General features: G+C 35.3%; 1 protein-coding gene across 2 annotated transcripts in view; it reads right to left on the bottom strand.

The window, feature by feature from the left end:
- The window catches only part of LOC143042576 (L-fucose dehydrogenase-like), a 61,255-nt gene that overhangs the window by 12,704 nt on the left and 27,336 nt on the right, over positions 1-21,215 (bottom strand). For both annotated transcript variants that reach the window (XM_076214978.1, XM_076214977.1), the window contains exons 2-6: positions 15,312-15,411; positions 13,644-13,682; positions 9,958-10,058; positions 8,312-8,378; positions 7,582-7,673 (exon numbers count right to left, since the gene is read on the bottom strand). In XM_076214978.1, the coding sequence (XP_076071093.1) occupies positions 7,582-7,673; positions 8,312-8,378; positions 9,958-10,058; positions 13,644-13,682; positions 15,312-15,411 (399 nt within the window). The remainder of the gene's footprint in view (positions 1-7,581; positions 7,674-8,311; positions 8,379-9,957; positions 10,059-13,643; positions 13,683-15,311; positions 15,412-21,215) is intronic.

Here is a 21,215-nt window from a genome sequence, read left to right as displayed (position 1 = left end):
CTAAGTATCCACCCCCCTTAATCCTGGATAAGGGGAAAATTGACAAAACTTAATATTTCCCAAGGAAAAAAAAATAATTTAATTACCCATGTAAAAATAAACATATGAAAATTGAGCTCTGAACAGCTATCTTATCTATGGAGTACCAAACTCCCAACAATTTACACACCAGAGTTGCCACAGGGTGCCAACCTCAACAGGTTCTTCAGGACAAATAACAGCCGAACTCCAGGTCGACCATAGCCATATGCTATTCCAACTTATACAGTCCTGGACATGGGTCTCATTACAAGACAATAAACTGCGTGCTCAACACGTCTAAAAACCCTGACTCTGTGTAATGTTCACATACATATACATGTATCAACTGTTCAGACCTTAACTGACAAAAATCATACTTCAAAATATAAAACTATCTCAATGTCTAAATGACAAGTTCATTAATACCACCCTGAATTTCCAAATGAAACTAACTAACATGTACATGTATATCTTTATACATAATTTACAACCGACTAAATACAATTCCAAAACTGGGAAGGATGTACATGATCATAAATAATTTGACTCTTGTCAAAAAAAAAAACAACATATATAGTGCCTCTATATAAGGATGCATTTAACTATTTTACTACTTTAATAGTTAGTATCACCAAAATTTACATAATAACAGGGTCCGTTCCATCTATTTAACATATCTGTACACTATATATATGTGAGAGTGTGAAGCAAAAACTAATAAAAATCACATAAAATACAACAATGGTTCGCACTCAACACAATTCCAAAGGCATTAAATCCCAAACTGGGAAAACTGTTCTGTTTTGACAATTTAACTACTGAAGGCGCCTCCCCTCAATGTGAGGACGGTGACCTAACAGGTCAAAGCGTACACTGTCATGTAAGACTGATCCTTCACAGATCAGTGAAACATTCCCACTTTCAGGGAATCGTTCTGTTACTACCTTGTACAGTTCCGTCATAGAACTTACTCTTGCCATACACTGCAAACCTCCATACTGTATAACCACAAGTGTTGGAACTTGAGGGCTTTGACTCAACTTGAGATGTGAAGAAGAATGCTCTACCTGGGATTCAGCTAGTTGTGAAACTTGGCGTCCTAGGAGAAGTGTGGTTTCATTCTTTGGAGAAAGGTGTGCATTTGTTTCATTGTCAGCAATATTGGACTGCAATTTTCTCTTTTTGCTAGATGTTTCAGTGTTCAAACTTTCACTCTCATAGTGAATTTCTTCTATTTCGTCCATTACTATGGTACGTCCTTCTTGTTCAGACTGAACATTGTCTTCCTCCCCTTCTTTTTGAGGGATTGCTGACTCATCTTGAGCTTTGTTAACAAACACTGGCCAGAAACTGGCATTCATCTCAGCAAGTTCCTCAGGTTCAGGAGGATTTCTAGGATTGTAGCTAAATCCTTCGGCTACCATATCTTGTTGTTCAGGGCTTAAAAAGTTTAGAACTGAAGTAAGGACTCTCCAGTTGAGTAAACAGGCAGGGCTGTTTATCGGTCGCAAGCTATATCTGAAATAGTCTGTCCATCCCATCTCTTTACAAACTGTACGATGGACTTGCATTTGTATCCCTGTAACATGTGTAGAACGGGGCACAAAAGACTTCTCATTGAGGAAATTCACCAAGTCTTTGGCAGTCACTGTTTCCTGCCTGGTTAACCATTTTGCTATGAGCATAACCACATAAGCTCTATGTTGGTGAAATCTTCTGTCCTCCATCAGTCTTTTGGCATGATAGGTCTGAAAGATTTCAGAAAGATGTTCTTCAAAACAATGTCGTTTTACGTCTCTTCTATCTACCACTACTGGGCAGTTCTTTACAGGACATTTACGGTCTGTTGGACTTTGAATACATGTCCTCTCCTTTTTTCCACTTTTGGGACAAGTATAAAACCCAAGGTTTCCTCTGGATTCTTCCTTGTTAGTACAGCACTGATCTTTATTGTCTCTACATTGATCAGGCTCTTCCTGTGTTCCTCTTTCCTCAGATTTCTGGGTAGACGTTGAGGCCATCATGCCTAGGTTAGACTCTACTTGAGGAATGACTGTTTCTAAATAAAATTCAGCACTTTGCCTGCTGGCTGGGAACCTCTGTGTTGACCCCTCTGTTCTGGGTTTCTCATCTGAAGATGAATCTGAAGTGTTCTTTCCATGAACAACGTTGACATTAGGTTCATGAGTTATATTTTCACCTCCTAGTATTAGTGGCATGTTCCTATTCTGTACAGTTAATGTTAATTCTCTAATATTCATGACAACTCTATTATGCATGATAAAGTCACATCCCAGTATCATATCACATGAAACTGGAGCTACATACAGTTGTTGATTGATCTGTATATCTCCAATCTTAAACTTTATAGGACTAGAAAGCCTGCATGGCATTGTCATGTTGGTACCAGCACCATGCATGGTAGTCTCCCTGATAACATAGGGCTTAGGCTCCAAAGTGTCAAAAATTGTGTCCTTAAGAATAGTTACTTCAGAACCTGAATCAACTAGAGCGAGTACTTTCTTTTCCGCAATATATACTTCAACTCTAAAGAGTTTGGCTGATCCTAGTGATCTAACTGTACTGATTCCAGATACTACTCCTTCAGATTCATGAGAATCATCTTTGTTATTCTCATCAAAAGATACTTGTTGAGATGTTGGCTCTTTCTGTACTGACTGTCTTTCTGTTTTTTGTACATAAAGTTCTGGACAGTCTTTGATATAATGACCTTGCTGGTGACAATTAAAGCATTCATTATTATAATAACCCTGTCTGGTATATCTCCTGTCCCCAGAGTTATTCCCTCGCCCTCGACCATAATTACCAGTAGGCGAATAATCAGAATACCTGTTGTCTTGATTAGGTGACCTAGAATTAGGACTGGTTCCATGTTTGACTGATTGTTCCTGAACCAAACTGGTTACTGTTGACATCATTTTCTTTATATGTTCTTCTATGCGAGAGAGACGATTATCCATACTGGACTTGATGCTACCTACACCCAGAACTACTGGTGAGTTAACTGACTTCTCTGAAAGAGACTCCTCCTTCTTGCTAGTTTTCTGAATGGCACTGACTGCCTTCCTAGTGTGCTGACACCATCTAATCATATCCAAGGCTGCATCCATGGACTTTGGTTTAGAGATACAAGCTTCTTTTCCAGCAACAGTATCATTACAACCCTGACAAAACCTCATGATTGCTTGTTCAGTCATTAGTTGTTCACTGTACCTGCTATAGGCTCTAGTGGCGAGAGTCAACACTCTTTCCGACCACTCCTCCAAGGTCTCCTTTTTACCTTGGGCACATGTCTGAAACTGAATTTGTGAGGTTTCTGGAAGTTCTTGATGACCAAATCTCTTGTTCATATTAGATATGATATCAGAAAAACTTGCTGTTTTGTTATTTTCTAGGAGTAAGGTGTAGTACTCACTGGCTGCATCATCTAAACACCAGCAGAGCTGTTCTCTCTTTTGTTCATCTGTCCACTCAGCATTTTTTGCATAACCAGAAAACTTGGTATAAAAGGCTTTCCAGTTGCCCTTTCCACTATAGCGGAACGTTTTCGGGATCGAGGACAGAAATTGTCTTTTCTCCATTTTCTCCGTTTTTCTACTTTCCTGACTGCTTTCAGAACTTTGCCCATCTGTGTCAGATTCTGATTGGGAGTCACTAGACCCTCTAGACCTTCTAGGACTTGAACGACTACGGTGTAATGGAAAACTCCTTACACTTCTTAATGGTGAGAAATCATGCTGTTGATTCTCACGAGGTCTGTTGTACTCAGGTTCTGACCTTCGCTTTGCTCTGGACTGGCGGTATGCTGAAACATTTGACATGTCAGAATCACCTATATATTTATGTCTAGGATCACTTCTTTCTTGTCTCCCATTGTAATCACTATTATATTCCTTCTGTCTTGCTGAAGGTTGGTTGTAATGCAGCTGAGGTGCTCCTGATGGTGGAGGTTGCTGCTGTGTGCCAGGTATAGGTAACTGAGGCACGTGTAATGTTTGTGACTGATAGCCTGAAAGGTTAGGCTGACCCATACTTGGGTACGTTAAACCAGGTATGTATTGTTGGTTGTAAGGCGTTACATTTGTTGGTGCTTGTGGCGGTGGTCCACCTCTAGGAGGTTGAAACATAGAAGTTGGGTGACCAATCATCTTATGTTGTTGAATTCTTGTTACAGAACTTGGTGGTTGAAACCTTGGTTCTGGATAATTTGGTTGTTGATGAACAACTTCACTAACCTGTTGTTGTAGCCGCTGTTGAGGTATAAAAACCGGCGCTGCAGCTAGATGTTGTTGTTGCACAGGTTGTGCATAGTTAATGACCCCTTGTTGAAGCTGGTCTAGCCGTTGATGTAGGCATTGTACTTTCTGTTGCATTTGCACTCTTTGTTGAACATTATTGCAGCCTGGATGTTGGTTGGTTGGACAACTATGTATATCAATCTGACTTTGTACGGTCGGTTGTTGACTCTGGTTGACTTCCAGTCGGTGAAGACTATTGAAGCCATGTTGATATTGGTTGACATAGTGGTGCTCATGTTGTACACTTGGTGAAAAGTGAACATGGTCAGGTGTAGGTGTATGTAAGAACCTTGGTTGTTGGTCATTATCAGGGCTATTATATCTTGGCTGAGTCTGTTGAACCTCTTGTTGACGGTTACAATCCTCCTGTTGATCGACTACAGGGTGTGGAGTATGCCAGGTCTGGCTAAGCGGTGTAAACATTCTGTCATATGGTTGTTTTAGGACATTACCGTCCTGTTGACTCTCTGGTTGAGGGCGTACAACCATGTTGGTCCTTGGTGGTGGAGTACGATACTCATTGTTACAAACACTCAGGTCTGAGTTCAAACTCTCTGAAGAAAGGCTCTCCTGTGATGGTTCACAATGTAACTGCTCTAACATAGTTAAATGTTCAGAACGACTTTGTATTTGTTCCAGGCGATGTTTGTCCCATTCAAGACTGGAGCAGGCTCCATCCTCTGAGCAAGATGATTCTACCTCATCTTGAGTACCTGTATCCTTAAAACTTGAACAAGGATACTCCTCTGGCTCCATATCAACAATCACATGATCAGGCTTTGGAGGCAACATACGAACAGAACAGGCTCCGTCATGGACAGCTTCCCTGAGCTCAGCTCTTGGTCTTCGTGAAAAATCAATTATACCCAGAATACCTTCTGTCACTCTCAAGTGTGGAATTTGGAATAAAACATCTCTATCAATGTGGATACCTTTTGCCCTAATATCCATGATCCTTCCTGCTATGGCCTCCCCTATGCCAGGTATGCAGGTAAGTATTACCTTAGGACAGGTGTTAATATTGATCATGTACCCCTGCATAGTGACTTTGTACTTTACAAAGTTATAAAAATTTATTTGACTTTATTCAATATAATTCACAAAATTATATATATATACACGGATCAACAATAATTTTTTATTCAATAAAAACTCAAGTCAAAAATAAATATACACGGAACACTATAAAAGCAAACTGCTCTTGTGTTTGTTTACATCTGTAAACAGAATCCAAGATGGCGACCAAATCTCGCCGTTGACGTGACCTCGCTATCACTAAAGCAAACTTTTCAAAAAGTTTTTCCTCAGCCCAAAAACTATGCAAAAACGATGTATTTCTACTGACTTTCAACTAGAAAGTATACCATCGGACCTGGTTTGTCTCCCTTAGACAAAAAACTTATTTTTAGATTTGACTGAAGGCACTCAAAATTTTGGAGTGATGCCAAAATGGCGTCCAATCCCCTACAGGACCAAAATTTAAACCACCCGCAACTACCAGTAAAGTGTTATTTGGCCTGTCTCGCTGAGCTCTATGGTTACCCGAGGGGTTGATACAAGCTATGCTTAGTGTAAGAGTGCCCTTACCTTCCTACAAGGTGTCAGTCCCAGCTAACCTCGTCTAGCCCCAGATATCAGGCGCATTGCCTTGCTCGTTCCGTGGTCAGAGAGCGATGTCATCGAGGAAGAGGCTGGAAGTACCCAACTGTTACGTCATGTCATGTGTCCCTTCGGATCCCTCGGTGATGTACCAGTACCCGTGTGACAGGTTGGGGAAACCCCCTAGAACTACGGGGCAATTACACTACAATATAATTGGTGTAGGAACTTCAGCTCAAGCATTCATCATTTTTACACACCCACACATATGGACACAGACTACTAGTATTTGAAATAAAATAATAGAGATTACAGATTAACCCCTAGACTATAATAATGGAGAAAGTTTTGTTTCTTGTCACTTTAATTTCCAAACTTTTCTTCCCTTTTCTGTCAATTCTTGTGACAGTGCATATGTTCCATTTCCTTAGAATACATTACAAATGTATAATACATGAAACCATTGAAATTACACACAGTCGAGTCATTTCTCTGTGCCAACAGATTATTCTCTGAACTAACTTATAAACTTTCATATCTTATCAGAATAAGGAATTAAAGCTATTATTTTTCGCATGTCTAGTTCCCAACAGTATTCAAAATTAGATTTGATTTGAGATTTCGTGCCTTGCTCTTAATAGAAGGAATGTACCTAACCAAGTCTATATATAAATATATATGTGGCAGCAGTCTGAGGTGTATCTTTCTATTTTTTATTTTTTTTAAATCAATTTTAAAAACGACTTCAGTAATCTTTGTACGAGGCAGAAACCCAGCTGAAATTAAACAAAAGAAATGGAAATCTTTGTTAGAGAAGGTAAAAAAGCAAAATTGATATATTTGAATTGTTAACATCTGTTTCAATGGGCTTTAAAACTTTAATAAACGTGCATAATTTAGGATTTTATGCATTTTATATACGTGTTTTACTTGAATTATTTCTGAAGCAAATAAGTTGAATCTCTGCACGACGTCAGTCTTTTGGGAAAAAATCGAAAAAATGGGCAATAATATTGCTTCAAAAAGAGAAAGTAGAGTGCAACTGTTATGTTCGGACGTGTGTAAGTTGATTGTTCTGTCTTGAAAAAACATAAAGCAAATTTGTTTAAAATATCGCCTCGCTTCAGATTCTTTTATTTTTTATACATATATTTAGGCCATGTGTACAGGTTGATTTAGAAACATTCAAAATTCACAACACTAAAAAATGAAATATATTGGTCAAGTGAAATACCCTTCTAAGGGAGCTAGCATTTGGTCTTCACTTTTTGGATAAAAAAGGGGGGGGTAAGATGAAAAATTTAGTCTGGCATTTTTCATTTGAAATCCCTGTTCAGCCTTTTTTTATCTTAACTCCATACGTTTGCGCTTTTTTTATTAGTTGATCATGATTTTCTAAACATAAATTGTCATCCTTCCTTTTTTTGCCAAGTTGCTCATTCTGCCTTTTTCCCGTCTTGATTTTTTCATTCTCAGTTTTCAAGAGCAATGGCTTCCATTATTACGATTTTAAAAAAAATAGCTGGCGTAATGGACAAATAATTTTGACGAAGTAGAATCCTGACTGTTTACTACTGTTACACTGTCTTCAATAGTCCAAAAAATCTACATTATATGTCACTATTTGGCGACATAACCTTACCTTACAAAATCTAAAGTATCCAGTAAGATTGATGTTAATCAGTGAATTAAACTGCTCAGATGATGTATTGTCTATAGTTGCATGTGGTGAGTCTGAAACATAAGACATTGATTGATTGATTGATTGATTGATTGATTGATTGATTGATTGATTTATCAGATGGGTAAAAGTTCCAATACATATATAACAAAAAATCTCAACCCTCCCCATATACTAGTACCTCTAGGCAATGTAGAATAAAAAAACACAGCATTACATACAGTGAAACTCAGTTTAAAAGAAGTTCGAGTCCGATGTTAGAATAGGTAACAGAAGAACTAAGTGAAAGGACAATTATACACAAAAAGTGACATAAATTAGCCAATGACTACTAGCAGAACTAGCAAGCCATCATCAGATTCAATTAAACTGATTGAACGATTATGTCCTCGTCATGTGAAAATCAGGCACAATCCCTCCCGTTGGGGATTCAGTATCTATAGTAAATATCTTAACATATATATCGTAAGTTGTGTTGATTGGTTGCTGACTCATTTGTGTATATACCCCGCAATGATACGTTAAACCTTATTACTTGAACTCACTCGAGTCCAGATAAAATCTGTTTTTAAAGTGTTATAGTGAGAGCAAATGCCATGTTTTAAGTCTTTGATTTGAAATTATATTTATAAATCAAATTCCTAGTATCCTCCTTTCTCCTTCTTTGATTGATTGATAGATTGGTACTTACGTGTTCCAGCATTGTTGATGAGACAATCTAGTCGTTTGTATTTCTCTATAGTCGTCGATATAATCCGCTGAAAAAGAAAACTTTATTATTTACAATGAAAAGGATGGAATTTCGTTTTCAAGAAATAATTTCGTTTTATATCTGTCACAGTACGTTAGATATAACAAGTAGTATTACACTTTTGTTATCAAGAAATTATTAAAACAAAATATATATATATATGGTCGTTCGTTTTCTCGTTTGGATTGTTTTACATTGTCATATCGGGGGCTTTAATAGTTGACTATGTGGTAATGGCTGTTCATTGTTGAAGGCCGTACGGTGACCTATAGTTGTTAATGTCTGTGTCATTTTGGTCTCTTGTTGACAGTTGTCTCATTGGCAATCATACCACATCTTCTTTTTTTATATAAGCTATCTGATTTGTTCTTAGAAAGTCAATTGTTGGTCAACAGCATTTCCTTCGCGGATTTTAATACGGCCTGGTGCTTTTAAAAAAGCAACGTCACCAATCGCTCACAATGGTAAAGTCGAATCCGTGTCTTTGTTTTGCGAACCCAACCATTTATCGGTCGATCGTTAAAGAATATCTTGTTATAAGATGGCTTTTCAATATCCGTCATTTATATGGTCATTTTTATAAATTTTCTGTTTACAAAACTTTGAATTTTTCGAAAAACTAAGGATTTTCTTACCCCAGGAGTAGATTACCTTAGCCGTATTTGGCACAATTTTTTGGAATTTCGGGTCCTCAATGCTCTTCAACTTTGTATTTGTTTGGCTGTTTAACTATTTTGATTTGAGCGTCACTGATGAGTCTTATGTAGACGAAACGCGCGTCTGGCGTATAAAATTATAATCCTGGTACTTTTGATAACTATTTACACCACTGGGTCGATGCCACTGCTGGTGGACGTTTCGTCCCCGAGGGTATCACCAGCCCAGTAGTCAGCACTTCGGTGTTGACATGAATGTCAATTATATGGTCATTTTTATAAATTTTCTGTTTACAAAACTTTGAATTTTTCGAAAAACTAAGGATTTTCTTACCCCAGGAGTAGATTACCTTAGCCGTATTTGGCACAATTTTTTGGAATTTCGGGTCCTCAATGCTCTTCAACTTTGTATTTGTTTGGCTGTTTAACTATTTTGATTTGAGCGTCACTGATGAGTCTTATGTAGACGAAACGCGCGTCTGGCGTATAAAATTATAATCCTGGTACTTTTGATAACTATTATTTCTCTGTAACCACTTTTTTTCAGAATGGAACTGATGATCGGATGTTTATTATAGCCAGCACAAGAAGGACATGATTAAGTACCCTTCAGAAACACTTGCGCTCACCCTCAGTTGTGTGCGACTTGCTATCTTCTTACTCTATTTTACATGATTGTCCCGCTAAAGAACCCATAACAATACGGAACAAAATATAGATAGACAAACAATGTCATTTGGAATTAGGTTTCATAGAACAATGAAGTTTTCCCCCTTTGAATCACACATTGCTTTATATTACTTTGTTCTTGCCACATAGTCCGCTGAGCATTACTTCAAGCGTTTTAGAATTAGTTGGAAGGCAATTAATTCATATAGGGTTTTCCACAAGTTTATCAACGTAAAACAAATAAATTAAAAATAAACTTACCTTGACATCATCGTCCTGTGTCACGTTGCCATACACGAATGTAATCTCGTTATTGCCAGTTTCTTCTTGAAGTTCTTTTTCAGTTTGCTTTCCCTCATCCTCTATGGAACAACAACATAACGTTTGGTAATCTGATATGGCTTTTTGACTTTTTGTGTTCTCGCCTTCACGTTTGTTTTTTGTTTGTTTTATGTTTCGTTTTGTTTATTTGTTTTATGTTTTGTTTGTTTGTTTGTTTGTTTGTTTGTTTAATTCACCAATAGAACAGCGAAATGGTCGTAGTTTATCATCTTCTCAGTTAAAGTAACCAAAAAATTTGTAAATATTGCAAATGTATTTATCCTTCAAGTGAAAATAAAAAAAAATGTAACAGATATGGCTTAAAGAAGAGGGACGAATGATACCAGAGGGATAGTGAAACTCATAGATCGAAAATAAACTGACAACGCCATGACTAAAAATAAAAAGACAAATAGACAACTAATAGTACAAAAGACACAACATTGGAAAAAGACTAAGCAACACCAACCCCACCAAAAGCTGGGGGTTCTCGTGTGCTCCGGAAAGTTAAGTAGATCCCGCTCCACATGTTGATGTCATACTGATTGTATTGGATTTACTATTCATTCAGTGCTGCATTAGAACGAAATTCATAACAGTGTGGTCGACAGTAAAACGTTTATTAGTAATTGTACTGAAAAGTTTACCTTTAACTTGTTTGTCGTGGGCGATGATTTTATGCTCACTCAGTCTATCGGAGGCCTTCAAGTGGGGATTGAAATATATCATTTGTTACACATTTTGATACATAAAATGAAACTTTCTTTTCACATATCATTTAAGGAATTTATTTTAAATAATTGTTATACCATCACTTACAACAGTTTCACTTTTAAGAATATTAATGTCCAGAGCTGATATCAATAAATAATAATAAAAAAAAAAAAGTTTATTCATGGTAAAAAAAAACAAAAAAACTTTTAAGTTAATAGGGACCCGCGTTATTTCAGAAAATATCTTATTGATTAAGAGAACAAAAACTTCTACGTTGTGATCATTTAAGAGTGGCCTTCTATTTATTCAATGCTAACCATGTGGGCTTTGTTTTTTTTTTATATACCATAAATCGATTCGTTCATTCAGATATTTGTCAGTTTGCCTTGGCTCTTCAAGTCCAACACACAACTTCTCACGAAATTGGTATTTTTCTTACAAAAATTACATCCATGTGATGTATTCTTTTCATGGAGAATGAATGTTGCACCTTATTTTATTTGTTATCGTTTTTTTTTTGTGTGTGTATCATTGACGTATAAGACAACCTGAATCTTCTTTATTCAAATTTAAAACATACGAGATGGCAATTATGACACAAAATAACTAAATTAAACTAACAGCAGAAGAAAGATAATGAATATCGCTTTTATAGTCTTCTAAATATCGAAGACGCGTGGTCTTTTTAAAAATGATGTAAATTTATAAAGGAAACAACAAACAATTTGAAAATAGTTCGAATATTTATATTGGAAAAAGTAACGGTGTGTAAATCATAACAATTATTTTATTTCAATGAAAATCAAACTGTTGAATTTTTTCCGCTGCGAGCAAATTTTTAATTTTGGTCGCATTTTGAAAATCAATAAATCTTGTATTCTTGTTGGAAGCTGCACTGTGTAGTTTATACCCGTTTTTTTTCAATGCCACACAAATCCAACACAGACAAAACAAATGGTAGGTTCAAGAAATAATTGATGCAAACTATACTTTATTGTAGTTTTAACATGGGTAGGCATTATATTCGTGATTATTTTTGCCCGAGCGATATCGAAAAACTAATATAAAAAGTGTCTTAGTTCAGTGAAAATGTACGTCATACTTATTTCCTAAACAAATAAATAAACAAACATTTATATTATTTAATTAACATACAACACTACCAAAGGCCAGAGACTCCTTACTTGTATGATTTTGTAAAAAAATGCATCTTTTTAAAACAGTCGAAAACAAAATTGTCTGTCCAATGGAAAAGTCGAAGCCCAAAAAAAATGAACAGTGCATTATAGAAACGTAGAAGCTGGTTGCAAAAGTTGACGACAAGATCTATTTTATAACTTGAGTATGGCCTAATACTATTAACCTGAAATAAATATATTTATAGCAATTCCCTTGATACGAAAGATCTACATGTTGCCTTGGGCTTTTTTTTTTTCTTTTTTTTTTTTGCTCTTTGGTTGGGTTTTTGTCTCAATGACAATTCAATTTTCATTCTTATCATAGATATAACTGCATGTTAAAATAAGAATATGAAGTGTGATAGGCAATCAGACACATGCATTCTTTCCAGGGACCAACAGGCGTTATCAAGCTATAGGTCCCCGTATGGCCTTCGACCATTAGCAAAATACACACTTTATAGAATGAAAGCTCCAAGAGGTCTTTGGATGAAAAAAACAAACATAAAAGATGAGCGAGAAAAAAAATAGGGATACCGCATGGAAATTGGAAAATGGTCCGCAACATTAATTTAGTCAACTCACTTAGTTGAAATTAAAGACCTGGCGAATTTTAGCCTTTTGCAATTGATGTGATGTATGTTTAAAAAAAATCATGGTTTGTTTGGACATTTTTATAAATCAAGTCTTGTTTTTAAATTATTTTCAAGTAAGTTTTAAGTCATGAACAAATAATCACTCACAGAAAGACGTCAAATCCATCAACAAAAGAAAAAAATTAATAGACGACCGACAACGCACAGCATATCATGTATGTGTTCCGGACCATATGAGTATTTGGACCATACGCATATATCATGACCATAAGGGTATACTAATATGGTCCAACCATACACGTATGGTCCAAATACTCATAAGGTCCAGAACATATTTTATTTGCGATCACAAATGCACGAAGACGTCCATTTCTATGTAAATTGGGTCGATTTTTTTATATAGATAAGATGAATGCGTTTCTGTTGCCAAGTGTTTTTCACAAGTATAGTAGCAGTATAGCAGAACGGTTTAAGTTTCCTATATACACCAAATGATACATTTTGCCAATACAATAACGTAAATGCATGCAAATTTCACAAGGTTCATCCAAATAGCTTTCTTACTATCCAATAACTTTCAAGTACGAAAAAGACAGGGCAGAAGTATATTTTGTCTTTATGTTTCGTATTTGCACAACTTTTGAAAGTGGATTATGCATTCGTTGTAAAATAAAATTAGACCAGATAAAAGTTAAAAGATTACATAACTCGACAATCGCAATTGTTAAATCCGAAAAAGATAATCAATCAATACATGCATTCAGTAAGTCATTCTTTTTTTCTGAAAGAACATGGCTTTGCGATATCTTATTATGAAAATTGATTGTCGAAACATAACAAAAACACAAGTAAAGGACGTTTAATTAATCAATATAAATCAAAACACAAATTCCTGATTAGTATTTCGAATTATTTTATATAGGCGTTGAGAACCTTTGGTGACCCCACGGTTTAAATGTTTATATTAAGGACGTCGTGAGCAATGGGCGTTATAGACGAACGTTCACCTAATCTGTCCCAGTCAATGGGATATTAAAGTGCGCCAATCAATGTCCATAGCCACACTGTTATGAATTCGATACTATTATATTCTGTATTAGTATCGATCAACACGTGACATTATACTAGAAAAACATACCCTCATTTGCACAAAAGACAACACTGGATCCATGTTGCGCTAAAAATAATTTAAAAAAAAATACATGTAAAACAATAACATTTAAACCATGACAAGCATGGACATTGATATTGTATCGAGAGAAAAAAACAGAATGTAATACGGGTACAGTAATAAAACTTATTAAAAGATTCCTTTGAAATATCATTGCAAACTGTAGGATGAAGCATGGAGTTTTTTCATGTAAGTTTTTTTTATTATTATTTTCTTAACATTTCGGAATGTCTGGTATCGCAAAACATACCTTAAATTAAATATAAAACACATAAAATATGTAAAATTAATTAATTATTTGTTGCTAGGGACAATAATGACACAATAAACACTGTTTGTTACAAAAATGGCATAAATACCACTGTTGCCAGTTAACATGCAAAGCTCTGATTCCTTTCACGGATTTGGCTATACTTTTTGGACCTTTTGGATTATAGCTCTTCATCTTTTATATAAGCTTTGGATTTCAAATATTTTGGCCACGAGCATCACTGAAGAGACATGTATTGTCGAAATGCGCATCTGGTGCAAGAAAATTGATACCGTTAATTTTATTACTACCACTGGGTCGATGCCTCTGCTGGTGGACTATTAGTCCCCGAGGGTATCACCAGCCCAGTAGCCAGTACTTCGGTACTGGCATGAACATACGGATTTTTTGTGTTATTAAAATTTGCTGTTACAAAATATTAGAAATTATTATAAATTAAGGAATGTATCTCCCTCATGCAAAGCTCTGATTCCTTTCACGGATTTGGCTATACTTTTTGGACCTTTTGGATTATAGCTCTTCATCTTTTATATAAGCTTTGGATTTCAAATATTTTGGCCACGAGCATCACTGAAGAGACATGTATTGTCGAAATGCGCATCTGGTGCAAGAAAATTGGTACCGTTAATTTTATTACTACCACTGGGTCGATGCCTCTGCTGGTGGACTATTAGTCCCCGAGGGTATCACCAGCCCAGTAGCCAGTACTTCGGTACTGGCATGAACATACGGATTTTTTGTGTTATTAAAATTTGCTGTTACAAAATATTAGAAATTATTATAAATTAAGGAATGTATCTCCCTCATGCAAAGCTCTGATTCCTTTCACGGATTTGGCTATACTTTTTGGACCTTTTGGATTATAGCTCTTCATCTTTTATATAAGCTTTGGATTTCAAATATTTTGGCCACGAGCATCACTGAAGAGACATGTATTGTCGAAATGCGCATCTGGTGTAAGAAAATTGGTACCGTTAATTTTATTACTACCACTGGGTCGATGCCTCTGCTGGTGGACTATTAGTCCCCGAGGGTATCACCAGCCCAGTAGCCAGTACTTCGGTACTGGCATGAACATACGGATTTTTTGTGTTATTAAAATTTGCTGTTACAAAATATTAGAAATTATTATAAATTAAGGAATGTATCTCCCTCATGCAAAGCTCTGATTCCTTTCACGGATTTGGCTATACTTTTTGGACCTTTTGGATTATAGCTCTTCATCTTTTATATAAGCTTTGGATTTCACATATTTTGGCCACGAGCATCACTGAAGAGACATGTATTGTCGAAATGCGCATCTGGTGCAAGAAAATTGGTACCGTTAATTTTATTAACAAACATGTTTTTTTGTTAGCGCTCACCAAATAATTTGACACAAGCTTTGCCTATACCACGTGATCCACCGGTAACAACCGTAACTCTTCCAACAAATCGTTTACTTTCTGCCATATCCTTGGAATACTTAAATTAAAGAATACAAAAACGCAAACATCATGATAAGCTTATATGCGATATGGGCTTTGCTCATTGTTGAAAGCAGTACGGTGACTATCTATATATAGATGTTAATGTCTTTGTCAATTTGGTCATTTGTGGCGAGTTGTCTCATTGGCCATCATACAACATCCTCTTTTTTTATATTATATATATACACCCAATATATTTTTTCTGTTCCTTTGATCTAGATTTCGGCTTATTAATTTGAGTGCAGAAAGTTCATCTCATGAATTTGTACATATATAATTTTCCTTCTTTTTCATTGCATATTTTTCTCAAAGGGAACACAGATATAATTAGTTACATAGTGTGCTAGTAACCTGATACAGTATATATGGGGTGAGAGCGAAGCTCCCAACTAACCTAATATTAAATATACACGGTTTCCACGATGACGCTTTTAACCAATCATATTCCTAGAAATGTATAGGAGGTAAGATAAATGTAGATGTGGTATGACTGCATATAAGACAACTCTCCATCCAAGTCACAACTTATAAAAGTAAACGAATATAGGTCAAAGTACGGTCCTAAACACGGAGCCTTTACTCACATCGAACAGCAAGCTATAAAGGTCACCAAAAAATTACTAGTGTAAAACCATTGAAACGGAAAAACCAACATTATAAACTATATAAAAAAACGAGAAATGAGAAAAACTATGAACTAAACTACTGAACATTCCTGACTGAGGACAGGTGCAAACAATTGCTACATGCATGATTATTGTCAATTTCTGTCAAAATGAGTATACATCTTCTGTTGTGTTGTTACAGATAATATAAAGGCAACAGTAGTATACCGCTGTTCGAAATTCACAAATCGATTGAGAAAAAAAAGAAATCTGGGTTACAAACTAAAACTGAGGGAAACGCATCAAATATAAGAGAACTACGATACAACAGAAGCACAACACTAATGTAACACACACAGAACGAAATATCATTTAACAATGGCCAATTTCCTGACTTGGTATAGGACATTTTAAGAAAAAAAATGGTGAGTTAAACCTGGTTTTGTGGCTAGTCAAACCTCCCGCCTCTATGGCAATGCTAAATATAACATTACAATGATCGATAACATTACATGACATGACTTCAATTCAAATAAATGGGATAACATATAGGACAGAGAAACACACGAATAATAGCTATATCAAAAAGTACCAGGTATAAAATTTAATACGCCAGACACACGTTTCGTCCACACAGGACTAACCAGTGACGCTCAGATAAAAAAAGTTCGAAAGCCAAAACAAGTTCAAAGTTGAATAGCATCTGGTATCTAGCGAAAACTAACTTCTCTTTTGCAATACCACATCTCCTTCGTAAAATAGTTTTCATAAGTTATTATAATCCTTCAAAGTATTTGGTTTTCGATCACAGGCGCTAGGGAAACGACCATCCATTTAAAAAAAACATTGAAACTACTCATCCAAAACCTAACCAAACTTGGCCACAATCATCATTAGGGTATTTAGTTTTAAAATAGAACATAGGGGTAAAATGCAGTTTTTGGCTTATATCTCTGAAAATAAAGCATTTAGAGCAAATCTGACATGGGGATAAAAATGTTCATCAGGTTACGATCTTTCTGTCCTGAGATTTCTAGACGACTCGGACAACCTCTTTTTGCCAGGGTTTCTGCTCCTTAATTGCTAATTTTTCAGAAAATTTTGCAGTTTTTGATTACTATCTTAAATAGCATTATAGATAGAATAAACTGTAAACAGTGATAACGTTTAGCAAAGTATGATCTACAAATAAGTCGATATGACAATAATTTTTAGTTGACCTTTAAGAAGTTATGGCCCTTTGGAGTCAATTTGACATAATTGGCCAAATTAAATCAAACGTGGCCTCAATCATTATAAGGGTATCTGATACTATTTATTATGATTTAAACCTTATTCTTTATGATTTACAAAAAGTAAAATCACAAAGATACTGAACTCCGGGGAAAATTCAATCGGAAAGTCCCTAATCAAATGGCAAAATCAAATGACAAAACACATGAAACAAGAAACCACAGTTGATACAGATGAGCGACACAGGCTCTTGGGAGCCTCTAGTTTAATGATTTAGATAATTAATTTTACTGGATAAAAACTAAAATACAAAAGAAATATTAAGAAAATGGGTATCCTTCTCTCAAGGTTCTGTGTTTCAGATTGCCGTTTACAAAGTAAGGGCATTGTTTTTTGTTTGTTTGTTTGGTTTTTTTTTTTCTTTCTTGTTTTTTTTTTTTTTTTTTGTAAGGGCATTGTGCACAAGATCTGCATCAGTAACTTGCCGGGTTGGTACTCCCTATAAACCGCGTGATGGGATGTGTCATTTTGAAAATATGTGATTAGGTGGGAAAACTATCCGAAATATATGATAAGGTCAATAAATTATTCGTCTGTCTGCAAAGATATTAGGTATTGCCAATAACAGAATGAAAATGAATATTATACTCACAAGGAATTCCTGAAAAATCGAGCAATTTTACCGGTTTGCAAACTCGTCCTACTTTCTATCATTTTGATGTGGATTTTTTTCCGATTATAACCACCCACAAATGATATTAATATTTGACCCAACTACTAGGCTAAGCATGGTTATTAACACAGTGTAGAAAATGTTTGTCTGTCTAAATAATTATGTCGGTCACCGACTTTCGACAATGTCTAAATACTAGTAAATATTCATATTTAATTGGTCAAAGAAAAATAACTTATAATAAATATTGCAAAGCACCTAATATATATAATTAAACATTTTTTTTTGCAAAATAAAATATATAGCAATTTGTTTTGAATTATTTTGTACTACGGATGCGCATTTAGGGACGACATCAAAAGATCGATGTAGGATAAAAAACTTAAATCAAATAGTTTGGGGCGGGGGGGGGGGGGGGGGCAACATTGCTGCAAGTTTTGTTAATCTAAAATCGATTATACATATATATATATCCCTATTGGTCAATCAATTTTTCCCAAATTAAGTTAAGAGGGGGTTGTAGGGGTCAGTGAAAAAAACTATGTGAATTAAGTTTTTTATCCTTCGTTGAACTTTTGATGTCGTCCCTTACCTGTTCAAGTCAGCTACATGTATATTCTTATGTCAAATATAAATAAAGATTTATTACAAATATTTGTGAACCCAAATTACATAACTATTTTTATAGATGAGTACGATATGTCACGAAATTAGCATAGTTAAATCATAGATGTAATACCATTACATCTATGGTTAAATTGACTTCCGTCTCGAATTATTTGACAATTTACATCTTAAAGTTTCTGCACTCATTGTACAAATAAATTAATCAACGTGTGGTGTCAGAAGATGATTCAATTTGGATGAATTTAAGGATCATAACCTTTATCAAAAAAAATGAGCGTAAAATGCTTTTCAATAAAATAAGCTAATAATGAAATTGACAACGTTGTGAAATGTGGAAGGCACGAGTTGTTTTGGTTTAACAAAAAAGAAAAATGTATGTTTTAATCAGTAGAGAAACAGATTGTTACATAGTTAACTGTCTCGATTGGATAAATCCGATAATCCACTGGTATCATTATAAGAATTATATTTATAGACGAATATGGTTACACGCCATTATTCCGACAGCCCATTAGTCCGACAACCTATTAGTCCGACAACCCAATAGTCCGACAACCCCTTGCTCCGACAGCCCAATATTGAATACTCCGACAACCCATAAGTCCGACACTTATCAAGTCAAGTATCAGGGTAAAATAAAATGTGTCTGTCTGTATTAATACGTTTACGATATGTAATAACATATTTAAAGACATGACTCCGTATATATATCATAAGGCTAAGGTCAGTAGTTCGAATACTTTCTATATACTCAATTCGAAATCTGTATATAGAATATAACAGAAAAGAATTTTTCATTTTCCAAATTAAAGGATCTTTAAAGAGCATATAAATCAAGAACAACCATTGATGGTACGCGCTACTCTGATACCCCCGCCCAAACATTTCGGTAGACAGAAATTTTTTGAGTTGTGAATCTGAAAAAGCATCACACAGTATAACTGACTTATATAAACCTTGAAACCAAATTTCAGAAATCATTGTATTGTAGTTCCTAAGAAAAATGTGACGAAAATTGAGTATCTAGCATTTGCAATTCTTAATGTAATGGAAGAGCACCGATTCTGAATTAACATATGAACTATCTTTCTTAAAATCAATGATATATCTAAATATTTTTTTCTTCTTGAAAACAATCTTAAAATGAAAAATAAGTGTCACGTTTCCAACAAAACACATAATGTACTAAGTTTTTTAAATTAGACAATTTGACAAAGACACAAGCGGGACAAGAATGTCACACATTGTCTTAGATTTTTTACTAGTCTGTTATTGGCTTTTATACTGCACTCATTCTATTTGAGCAGTCAAAATGCGTTTACTGTATATTTCTATGACACTGACCCGATATCACTTTTTCTTATGAATATTTAGATAGAAGTTGCCGAAATATTCATGTCCGTCATATTTGTTTTTCGTAATAAGTTTTGTTGTAAATCATCATTCCTGCATCTCCACCAACAATAATAAAAGAGACATATTTTTCTAGATTTTAAAATAAGCTCAGGATATAAAATCGGTATCCCTACAAATGTATCGAGTTTCATCTCTCAGACTATGTCTGATCGATCGCTATTGGAAGTGCTGTGTACTGTCTCCGTATTTCGTGGATTCACATTCCCGAACATGATACCGTATTCATAATTGATAATTGGAATTGCTCATCTTTTCTGAGTACATATTTTGTTTTATTTGTCTTCTTATTTTAAAGGATCTGGGCATTTATTGACTCTTTGTTTTTCTCATTCTGACTGACGCTACATTAGTCCATTATTTCTGCGACAAAATTAATTTAAATAAAACTCAGATGAGTGATACAAGGAGAGAAAGCGTTGCGACCAAAGAGGGCGGTAGTGTTATCCAACTCCGATATATTTATTTATGTAGTTAAAGTGGGGAAACCTCACGCGAAAAGGGGGAACCGAGGATCTAGTAAAAGAAGGTAGATCAAGACACACATGCATAAAATAGCGAACTAGAACAGCACAGACTGATAGTGGACACACACACAACGAAATATAAAGATAAATATAAAATAAAGTACCTAGACACGTAAAACGAAAGTGGGACGAGGGTAAGGACTGAGCAGTTGCTATAAGCATGAGTAAACTCCAATATACTGAGACAAATTTCCCTCATGGAAAGAATAGTTGTAATCAAAACGGACAAATATCATAGAGAGCGGAGTTAGTCTTTTTAGAGAAACTTTATCCATACACACAAAAAACGCATTGTCGGAATAATGGGCTGTCGCAGTAATGGGCTGTCGGAGTAATGGGCTGTCGGAATATTGGGCTGTCGGAGTAATGGGCTGTCGGAATAATGGTTGTCGGACTAATGGGATGTCACCGACGAATATACTATATAAAATTTCAATTACAAATTATATGTTAAAAAAGAATTTTAAATAGAAACAAGAATTTTTCTTTTGTTCTTTGGTAATATCTTTTTAAAAGTTCAGATTCAAGAATTCATGGGGGGGGGGGGGGGCTACCTTTTTGTGCTAACCTGTTATGGCCCTTTTCAAGGTGTTGTTAACTGTTATCTGAGATCAATTTAAGCTGTTTTAAAATTGTTTTCAACCCTGTTTGTTAACTGTTATCAACATTTTTGCATTTTTATTAACTGTTTTTGCCAAAATCGAGGTGTTGTTAACCTGTT

Source organism: Mytilus galloprovincialis, chromosome 8 (assembly GCF_965363235.1).
Source record: "Mytilus galloprovincialis chromosome 8, xbMytGall1.hap1.1, whole genome shotgun sequence".
Taxonomy (NCBI): Eukaryota; Metazoa; Mollusca; class Bivalvia; order Mytilida; family Mytilidae; genus Mytilus; species Mytilus galloprovincialis.
The sequence above is the reverse complement of the archived record's forward strand: the minus strand, read 5'-3'. Positions and strand labels throughout refer to the sequence as shown.